Source organism: Thalassophryne amazonica, chromosome 14 (assembly GCF_902500255.1).
Source record: "Thalassophryne amazonica chromosome 14, fThaAma1.1, whole genome shotgun sequence".
Lineage (NCBI taxonomy): Eukaryota > Metazoa > Chordata > Actinopteri > Batrachoidiformes > Batrachoididae > Thalassophryne > Thalassophryne amazonica.
In genome coordinates this window covers 89,879,837-89,890,777 of record NC_047116.1, presented here as the reverse complement: position 1 = coordinate 89,890,777, position 10,941 = coordinate 89,879,837, and the positions used below count along the sequence as shown (strand labels likewise).

Here is a 10,941-nt window from a genome sequence, read left to right as displayed (position 1 = left end):
CTTATACTCGGGTACAAACTATATATAGGGCTTCCTCTTCAGGAGGCACTTTTTTTTTTTTTAAACGGAAGCAATTTATACTCTAGAAAATATAGCACTTTTACTTCATTTGTTGTTTATACGTCCACCAAGGATGTAATAAAATCATCGGCGTTTATTTATTTGTCTGTCTGTCTGTTAGCAGGATTTCGTCAAAACTACTGCACAGAACTGAAAAAAGTTTCACCACAGATAGATATTAGGCCATGGAAGTCTCCATTAAATTTTGGAGGTGATCTGGATCTGGATTCTGGATCATGATTTCAATTTGTAGACTTTTAAGGATTATGTCAAAACTACTTCACAGATATGACATCACAGTGTAAAACCAAGATCAGGAAGACACCATTTTGTTTCAGCTTGTGAATTAAATATCAGATTGTAACATCTTGATCAGTCGGGCCGTTCTGGATCAGTATGCAATTATTGCATTGTGTTGTGGAATCTGGATCCAGGTAAAGTCCGGGTCAAGATGTGACTCACATATCTGTTATTTGGACTCCTTGCCAATCCTTGGTAGACAACAGAAATCTCAGATTGCTCTTGTTAATTGAGTTGTTTTGTATTAATGGAAGAATCGATTGTAATCCTGCCTATGGAAGGAATATCTGAATATTGTGCTCTATAAATACCAGGGAAACAATAGAACTTGAGTTTAGAGGTTTTTAGTCATCTATGTTGCATTTGCTTTCTACTGCCTCTTGACAGCAATGCTCCAACAACAGGCCTGATGAGAACTCATTTTAAGTCAAACACACCCATGGGTGTACAATGTAGCTAGACTCGCTAAACACAGCACCCGCAAAAGAATATGGGTGCTGGGTTTTGAAAAGACAACAGCACTGGTTGGAAAAGCAGCAATGGCACGTGCACTGTGCTCTGCGCTGCTTTGGACGATAGAGCTCAAGGATTTGTACATGGAGCAGTCCTTCCAATCCTGACCACCAGCCCTGACACCAGTCTGCTAATCCGATGAAAACATTCCTTGTAGCATGATTATTATTTTTAGTTAAAAGCTGCAAGAATAATTATACAGGTGAAGATGTTTTATTTTACAGAGAAAATATTTAACATCTTAGCAAAGAAACTGACAGAATCTGATCGATAATTCTTTTGGAAAACAGAAGCAGCAGCTTGATCCAGAACTTTATGCGCTGCTCTTACTTGTAGAGGAGAATGTCAGCAGCCTGCAGGACAGGATACGTGTAGAGACCGACGCTGCCTTCACTTCTGTTTTTGCTCTTCATCTAAAAAAATCCACATGAGAAAGAAAAGAAAAAGAGGGAAAACAGAGGGAAAAAGTAGGAAGCAAAAAGAAAGAAACAGGTTTTTAATTTAAATTTAGAGCCCAGCTTAATATGCCAAAATTTTCTCCCACAAAAAAACATTTTCACATTTACAACTCAGCGAGTGTGTTAATGAGGCATGGATGACATTTTCCACAACGTCTGAGACAAACTCATCTGTTGTGTAAACAAAAGGTGTTTTTCATATCATATGAGAACCAACACCGGGGAACCACTAGGTCTCACGCGCTCTCATCATGTATTAAAACTACATGTGGCCCCAAAAATGACCGTAATTACAGGACTGTTGAGAAATCTGGCAGGTGGACTCGAGAAACAAAACAATAAAACAGACAATGGGGATCCTGGAGAAACGCCGCACAGGGAGAGGGAATGGAAAAACAGAATGATCTTCATTTGTGTAACTATTAAAGCGGCGATGTGGCAAAAATTGAATCAACATGTCTGGGAGTGGGGTGCGGGCGGGGTAGGGGTTGAACCGAACATGCCACAATAATCAAGAGATTATTTCCCATAAAATGACTGAGATGGTGGTATGTTGCAACATCTGGCTGCAGACAAACGTTTTCAGTCAATGGAGTTAGAAAAGACAGCAAAGGACAAACAAATACATAAACCCAAGCTTCGATCTTTAAATAAGCTCCATATTCAAACAAAATGGAAATAAACTGACAAATAAGCAACGGGACATGAGGGCTGGTTCAATTTTAAATATTCAATACATCATTTAAAAGGGCAGGAAGTGATTTATTTGAAATCTTTATTTAATCAGGTTAGTCCCATTGAGATCAAGACCTCTTTTGCAAGGAAGACCTGGACAACTGTTATGTTTCCAATCCACCTAACCTGCATGTCTTTGGATGTGGGAGAAAACCAGAGCACTCTAAGGAAACCCACACAAACACAAGGAAAACATGCAAACTACACACAGGAGGGCCACAGGTGGGAATTGAACCCATGACCTTCTTTCTGTAAGGCAACAGTGCTAAAAACTAAACCACCGGGCTGCCCGGTGATGATTATGATTTGTGATTTTATGCCCAACAAAAACTAACAACGGAGAACAAAGAAACTAAACTTCAAGTGACCAAGTGGGGCCATTTATGATCACAAACAAATATGTTTATGTGCTAATGTGATCCTTTTAATCTGGGAAAAAAAGAAAAATCACCCACCATGATTTTGTCAATCTACTTCTAGAGCTTTTTATTTCTCTCGTTTTTCCCCATTGGTGTGACAAGGACAGTCATTTATAACCCAAGAAAGATGTATTTTTTTAATACATTGCAGGCTTTGATTTTATCATACACTGCTCAAAATAATTAGGGGAACATAGTGCTCCTCTAATTATTTTGACCAATACATAAAATCAATAATTAATTATAACATTTGTCATATTTGTCAATATCTGTCGTAGATAAAGGAAGCAGTAAAGATATGATCAGCACAAATATCGCCAATAAAAAGGTATAAAATATCACAGCGTCATAAAGGACTCATTTTGGTTGTTAAAATAGTTTGGTTGCGGGTTGAAGGTTAAAGTGATGATGGCACCAAACACAAGACACTATAAAAACTCCTTTGTTGTTACCGCTAACATAAAGGTTACGTTTCTGCATGGGGATACGGAAACTTTAAAAATCATGAACAAGTTTTGAAGAGATTTTTCTATAGAGTTATATTTTGGAGTAGTCTCGTAGGAAACTACCAACCTTAATCCACCACGTTTTACGCCTCAGCCACAGTAACAATTATTTATGGAAGTGGATTAAAGACATATCACCCAACCAGGATGGTCATATGACCATGCCTCAGGTAAAAAGGGAGTCATACCCACTGTAGATGTGAATCTACCCAAGTGTAATCTTTTCCTGAAAAGAACTCTTCATAAAGACGTGCATGTAATTTGTGCGCTTGTTTCCAGAGCAGGAGTTTCCCGGTTCAAGACCCATTCTCCTTGGGGAATAATGTCAGGAAGTGCATTTGGCATAAAACTTATGCCAAATCACCATGCAGATCCATATCGGATCTGCTGTGGCCACCCCAATTGAAAAAGGGAGAAGCCAAAAGAACTTTTTGGTAGTTCTTCATAAAGATGGCCACTGAGCTTGAAGCTCACAAGATCTAATACTGTTTCCAAATCAATTACTGGATCAACACATTTCTCTTGATTAATTTCTGTTCTGTTCTCTGTCTGAGCTTTGTCCTGGTGGCTGCCTGACGCATTCCCTGGAGTGGCAGTGGGGTAGACGTCACGCTTGAAAAGGGATGGTCCAAACGGGATGGCTATAATCCAGTGAATGTACACTGGTGCCTTCCAAGAAATGGGGGGATTACTTTGTGTGAAGACTACAACACTGCATGGATCGCCTCTTGGGATGGATCATACATACAGACACTTGCAAGGTTCTGCCACTCACCAGGACTCTCTGGATCTAAAGTGAGCAATTTATTGAGTGTCTGTATTTGAGGTATTTTTTGATTTGAATGTGTGTGGGACAGTCATCACTGTGTCATACATGCGGGTGTGAAATTGCAACCATATGCATGCAGTCCATATTGGAATGTTTGAACTCGGGAACTTGCTTTGCTGGATTATGGGGGCATCTTGGGAAGAGGTTCTGGGTTGGGGTGAGCTGTGGGAGTTCTCCTGTCTCAATCGTTGATCTGACATCAAAACAATCACCAACTTACTTATGCAGTCTATTTTATTGGGACTGCACACTTCTCTATCCTGTCACTGAAGACTATATATTGTTGTTGTGCTGCAACATTTCTATCGTTACATGTTCTGTCTAGCTTGTGCTTGTGTTTGTCTTGTTAGACATAGCAAGCAGATTGGTCATAGCAGATTGGTCATAGCAGATGGTCACCACACAGAATCTGGCCAACTCGAGATTTCTTCTTCAGTCAAAAAAAAAAAAAAACCACCTGGGGAATTTCGCTGACTGCTGTTGCCAGTGTGCTTGCTCATGGGGTTGGTAAGGTCTCAAACGTATCCACGTATAGTGCCTTGAGGTGACTTATGTTCTGAATTTTTTTGCTCATGTGACGCAGTGTTAAAAGAAGTTATGCTCTTCCTGACAACTCCAGATCCACCAGATGAATGGGCACAGGTGGGTTTGAAACTGGGGTCTTTTTACTATGAGGCAAGAATCCTATCCGCTAAGAACTACAAACATAGGCTTCTCCGATACATCAGAAAGTCCAGTAAGTTGGCTGCAGTCTTATTTATCTTAACCTTTTCAAAACATAGGTACATATAAAGCAGATTTACCTCCGCCAACAAACATCTGCCACAATTTTTCATATAGCATTACATTTTTTTTTTTTTTTTTTACTGACGATTCATATTCTGATAGGCAAGAAATCATTACATTTTCAAGGTCATCGGTCAAAGTCAGGAAAAATCCCTATCTTTAATACTGAATTAATTTTCAAAAAGTCATAACTCTGTCAAAAAAGATCACATTTTTTCCATATTTGACAGCATTATGTAGGATGGCATCCTTTATAGACTGGACCAGATCTGGATCAAACTTTGCCAGTTTGCAGATTTTGTGGCCATTTCAATTTAACATTGAAAACCCCATTTAATGTATATTTTACATTCTATATTAATTAAACGTACCCCAATCACTCTCATATTTGAAAGTGAGGTACAGACTAGCATACACTATCAATTGATAAAGTTTGTTCTGGATCTGATCCGGATTGTGGATTTTGTGGACCTTTGAATTTAACTATGAAAAGCCCATTTAATGTATATTTTACATTATATATTAATTAAACCTACCCCAATCACTCTCATATTTGAAAGTGAGATGCAGACTAGCATTCACTATCAATTGATAACGTTTGTTGTGGATCTGATCCGGATTGTGGATTTTGTGGACCTTTAAATTTAACTATGAAAAGCCCATTTAATGTATATTTTACATTATACTTTAATCAAACATGCCCCAATCACTCTCATATTTGAAAGTGAGGTGCAGACTGGCACTCACTATCACCTGACAACATTTGATCTGGATCTGATCCAGATTGTGGATTTTGTGGGCATTTGAATTTAATATTAAAAAGCTTATTTGATATACATTTTGCATTATAACTCAATCAAAAGTGCCTCAGTCATTCTCATTTGTGACAATGAGGTGCAAAGTGGCACTCTCAATGAATAGACTAATCCGAATCTGTATCTGATCAGTATTACAGATTCAGCAGATATTTGATTTTAAAATTGAAAAGCCCTTTGATCTATATTTTGTGTTATATTTTAGCTTATGAAAAGTCACTTCTAACAGGATTTTGACCTTGAAAATCTTTGCCAAGGTAAAAATTTGTGGAATTGAAAACCAGTGTTGGCGGAAGTTTGTGCATTACAAGTGCGGCGCTCTAGTTGGTTTTTGAGTTATTACTTATAAAACCCGACCTCGGATAAACTAACCCATCCAATCATGTCCCTCTTCTCCGCTGTAGAAGCCCAAGGCCATTACCAATACAGGGAATAATTACAAGCCTGTTCCTGTAGCTGCTTTTCTGAGGACTTGCGCATCACACAGCAGATACTCCCGATAACAGCTGATAGTTTCTGGCTTAATTTTAGCAGAAAGCGATTGGATGAGGACAGACGAGAACGTCCAGAATGTCACTGTGTCTCTAGGAATTGTCTCTTTTTGTTCAAACAAAAATGACAACTGTCAAGAAGGTTACCTGCTTTCCATTTCAATTCAAGATTGCCGCTCTGCTTTGATAATTTTATCCCATAAAATGGACACATTTTCAGTCTCCCAACTACACAACTTTTATCAGTAAGCACAGCCACAAATTTGTTTTTGTTGTTAGGGTTTCCCCTCACGTGTCCTTACTCCAGTTGGAGCAAGATTTGAATGCAGTATTATCTGCAAAACCAGGTGTAAACTCAAAACTAAGTGTTCTTTTGCTTACATTATAACATACCATGTCAATTTACTGTCATATAATAACAGATGTCATTGTGCTAATATTTTTTTTACACAAACTGATTATTACAACAAGCTGATTTTTAATGTTGCTGATAAATCTGGGATAATTTTTCTGACATGGTTACCCAAAATCACTGCATTTTCCACAGACCCATTGTGTTTCATGTTGTATTGTCCTTTGCCTGTTTGTCTGTATAGACCCGTCCTGCTAGCGTAAGCTGTAACCGCTGCAGTGTGTAGCATTGGTCAATGTGGTGCATTTAACCCCGTTAAAATAAGTACTAAACCAACAAACAACAACAGAGCTCTTAGTGGTCACCAGAACCCTGAAATTAGCAACAAGACTTCACAAGCAACTTGGGAGGCCTCTCTGTCTTTATCATACTTTATGGTGATTGGTGCATGTTAAAATATACCAACAAGCCCAAAATAGGAGGTTCGTTGGTTCTCACTTGTGACTATCTGAACCCACAAAAACTTCAGAGTTCAATATGCAGGGTTGTTTTATTTTTTTTTCCCCCAGAGTTACTTATCAAAGTTTTGTGGTCCCACTGACTCCATTAATCTGAACCTTGTCCTGCTAATTGCAGAGAAGAAGAAGAAAAAAAAAAAAACAATCTTGAGGAGGTGCATATGATTTTCAATTATTCAAGTACTCCCAACTAGTCAGAACACAATAACTATCAGAAGACTCAGTGATGACTGCTGCCTTTTTGCTTCACACTTAATTTTATTCATTTGTGAATTTTCTATACCCACTTATTGCAAATAAGGGCCATGGGAGAGCTGAAGTCTTTCCCAGCAGTCATAGGGCCAGAATAGGGCCCCGGACAGGCCACTAGTCCATCAAAACATTTAACTTCAACCTCTATAAATTATATATATATATATATATATATATATATATATATATATATATATATATAAAAATGCTCCAATCATGTTGTTCTAATCATTTGCATCATCTTTTAATTAAATTGGAGCAACTTTAACTTTTGACCCCTGTACAAACTGAAATTGTCCTTTATCACCATTTTTGCTGTTTTAACCCCATAACTCCAGAACATTCCATCACAGATGGTCCAAACTATACCTTTTTGGAACAGTTATGATCAGACAAATAATGTGATACAGCTTTCTACATGATTGGAGCATTTTTAGATTTTAACTTCTGTGTAATTCTTCACTGATCCCCACCTGGCTATAGCTACCACCCTGGGATGGTTATCAGTTATCATACATTTTTGTGTAGGCCATGGTACACTGAGGCTGGACTCTAAGTGTTGTTTGGTCACCTTCAGTGGTACCGAAAACCTGCTTGGCCCATGGACTAGACAGGATGTCTGTAATATTTATGGCTGACTTGTATGGAGGCCCAAACATGCACTAATGCTAAATAGAAAGATACACAGACGGACAGATTTACCTTTTACTTGTAAATTTATCTTAATGCATGAATTTATATTTTAATGCATGCACTTATATGTTTATACTATTATCTCTATTGATAATTTTATACATGCATTTTTACATTTCCCCTTTTATTTAGTCTCAATTCATGGTTGGTTATCCCAAGGATAAATAACTGGATAAACACATAAATGTATGAGGTGGGCAGTCTGTGTAATTTTCTATGTTTTTCCTTGGACAAATGAGGGCGATTAACATAAAGGGCATGTCTACACACCTTCTGCTCATCCCTTATGCCCAACCATTTAAAAAACCAGCAATGCAAATCAGTTTGAGACAAATAGTCTGATGTCAAATGTGTACAACAGACAGTGAAAAAAGTGTCACTTTTAAACTAGTTTGAAAAAAGTTTCATTTGAAATGTCGTTCTGACAATAAAAAGACATATAGAGCTTTTCTATATACACTCAACAAAAATATAAACGCAACACTTTTGGTTTTGCTCCCATTTTGTATGAGATGAACTCAAAGATCTAAAACTTTTTCCACATACACAATATCACCATTTCCCTCAAATATTGTTCACAAACCAGTCTAAATCTGTGATAGTGAGCACTTCTCCTTTGCTGAGATAATCCATCCCATCTCACAGGTGTGCCATACCAAGATGCTGATTAGACACCATGATTAGTGCACAGGTGTGCCTTAGACTGCCCACAATAAAAGGCCACTCTGAAAGGTACAGTTTTGTTTTATTGGGGGGGGATACCAGTCAGTACCTGGTGTGACCACCATTTGCCTCATGCAGTGCAACACATCTCTTTCGCATCATCCATGAAGGGAACACCTCTCCAACGTGCCAAATGCCAGCGAATGTGAGCATTTGCCCACTCAAGTCGGTTACGACGACGAACTGGAGTCAGGTCGAGACCCCGATGAGGACGACGAGCGTGCAGATGAGCCTCCCTGAGACGGTTTCTGACAGTTTGTGCAGAAATTCTTTGGTTATGCAAACCGATTGTTTCAGCAGCTGTCTGAGTGGCTGGTCTCAGACGATCTTGGAGGTGAACATGCTGGATGTGGAGGTCCTGGGCTGGTGTGGTTACATGTGGTCTGCGGTTGTGAGGCTGGTTGGATGTACTGCCAAATTCTCTGAAACGTCTTTGGAGACGGCTTATGGTAGAGAAATGAACATTCAATACACGAGCAATAGCTCTGGTTGACATTCCTGCTGTCAGCATGCCAATTGCACGCTCCCTCAAATCTTGCGACATCTGTGGCATTGTGCTGTGTGATAAAACTGCACCTTTCAGAGTGGCCTTTTATTGTGGGCAGTCTAAGGCACACCTGTGCACTAATCATGGTGTCTAATCAGCATCTTGGTATGGCACACCTGTGAGATGGGATGGATTATCTCAGCAAAGGAGAAGTGCTCACTATCACAGATTTAGACTGGTTTGTGAACAATATTTGAGGGAAATGGTGATATTGTGTATGTGGAAAAAGTTTTAGATCTTTGAGTTCATCTCATACAAAATGGGAGCAAAACCAAAAGTGTTGCGTTTATATTTTTGTTGAGTGTATTTGCTTGCCTATATGAGCCAATAGTAAAGCATTTATTCTGCATTACGTGTGTCACTAGTTTGAGATGCAGTCTTAAAGAAAATTTTGTTAAATTTTACAATTCATGACTTTTCTTCTTATACCCATACCTATAAGTAATTATTAATTATTTGTACTATTTTTATATAGTTCAAAGTTTGGAATCAAATTCTGTCAATGCAGTCAGCCAAAAATAATCAGAAAATTAACTAAATAGAGCATACATTCCACTATACACAAAATAACACACAACACATACATATTTAATTATAGTACAAATCTGACAAAAAATTGGGATGACTAATTAATAATTAGTTATGGGTATGCTACAAATGCAGCATTTGTAGAAATAATGAATTCTCGTGCACAGTGGGAAATCAAAAGAAATTAGACTGGGCCTCGAACCAGCAATCCTAGTATCATGAAAGAAATGTTCTACCACCAAATTAAACACACAAGCTGATATAGAAGAGCTCCACATGTAGCATTCTCTCATTCTGTACCCACAACATTTCAAGATTAATTTGACATCAATTTTAGACAGTTTATCACTCAGATTTTCATTACCAGGTTTTAAGTGATACATGTATGAATATGGCTTGCCAGTTAAACATCTTTGCAAGGAGCAGCATCTGCTCGATGTGCCAAAGCAGGTCAGATGATCCACATGCTTCTCATATATCCCTATTCCACAGGGCGCTGTTCCATTACGACCCCCCATGATCCAGAAAAAGTGCAAAAACTGGATGAAACAGCTTACTCTAGTTTACCCCATCAGGATGGCTTATAGAGTGCAGACCTGGCAACCTGCTGGAAAACAAAAGTAAAGCTGCACCTGTTTGCCTCGTTGGCCAGAACCACAACAAATGCTGCTTCTGCTTCAGAGTTTTACCCCGATGCAGCACAATCAAACAGGTTTCAAACTGTACTCAATAGGAATACCCTCTATAAAGGTGTTTGAGAAGACTGAAGTTGTTAAGGCTATGAACACCTGGAAGTGAGCGTGTAATGATGCTGATTTAGCGAATCGGGATGAAATTTTTGAACATCTTGACAATTTCACCCCAATTTCAAAACTGGTGCCAATGACGGCCGTAACTACTACATATACCAAGTTTGCTCAAGGTTGACAAAGGATGGATCAAGAAGTTACTGTGATGCTTCAAAATATGCCCTGATTTGCTCTTCGGGATGAAACAGGAAGGAACGGCGCACTGTGGAATAGCCCCTATACAAGCACCAAAAAACTTTGTGGCTTTAATTTTTAGACTGCATGCAGAGGTGTGCAGTCTGTCCATGTGCCAAAAACAGATCAAGCAGTTCGGAGATGCACAGTGAGGAAACGTACAGAGGTGAGATGCTGAGATGAACTTTATCACATGATTTCATAGTCATGACATGTGAAGGTTGACATATAAGTTTTACGTGACAGAATCTCAAGGGTGAGTGTCAAATCTTTGCTGCTGGTACTGTGATTGTCTTGAAAATGCCTCTTTAATCACCTCCATATTTGAGATAAATGGCAAAAAACAGAGGATTTACTGACATCTCTTTTTGCATTGGATTAATGTAAAATTAGCTCATTTCTATAAACTGTTTAACAAAATGTCAAAAGTGCT

General features: G+C 38.6%; 1 protein-coding gene across 1 annotated transcript in view; it reads right to left on the bottom strand.

Moving 5' to 3' along the window:
• The window catches only part of wars2 (tryptophanyl tRNA synthetase 2, mitochondrial), an 80,635-nt gene that overhangs the window by 12,320 nt on the left and 57,374 nt on the right, over positions 1 to 10,941 (bottom strand). Inside the window, exon 4 of the mRNA XM_034187002.1 lies at positions 1,204 to 1,286. Within this exon, the coding sequence (XP_034042893.1) occupies positions 1,204 to 1,286 (83 nt within the window). The remainder of the gene's footprint in view (positions 1 to 1,203; positions 1,287 to 10,941) is intronic.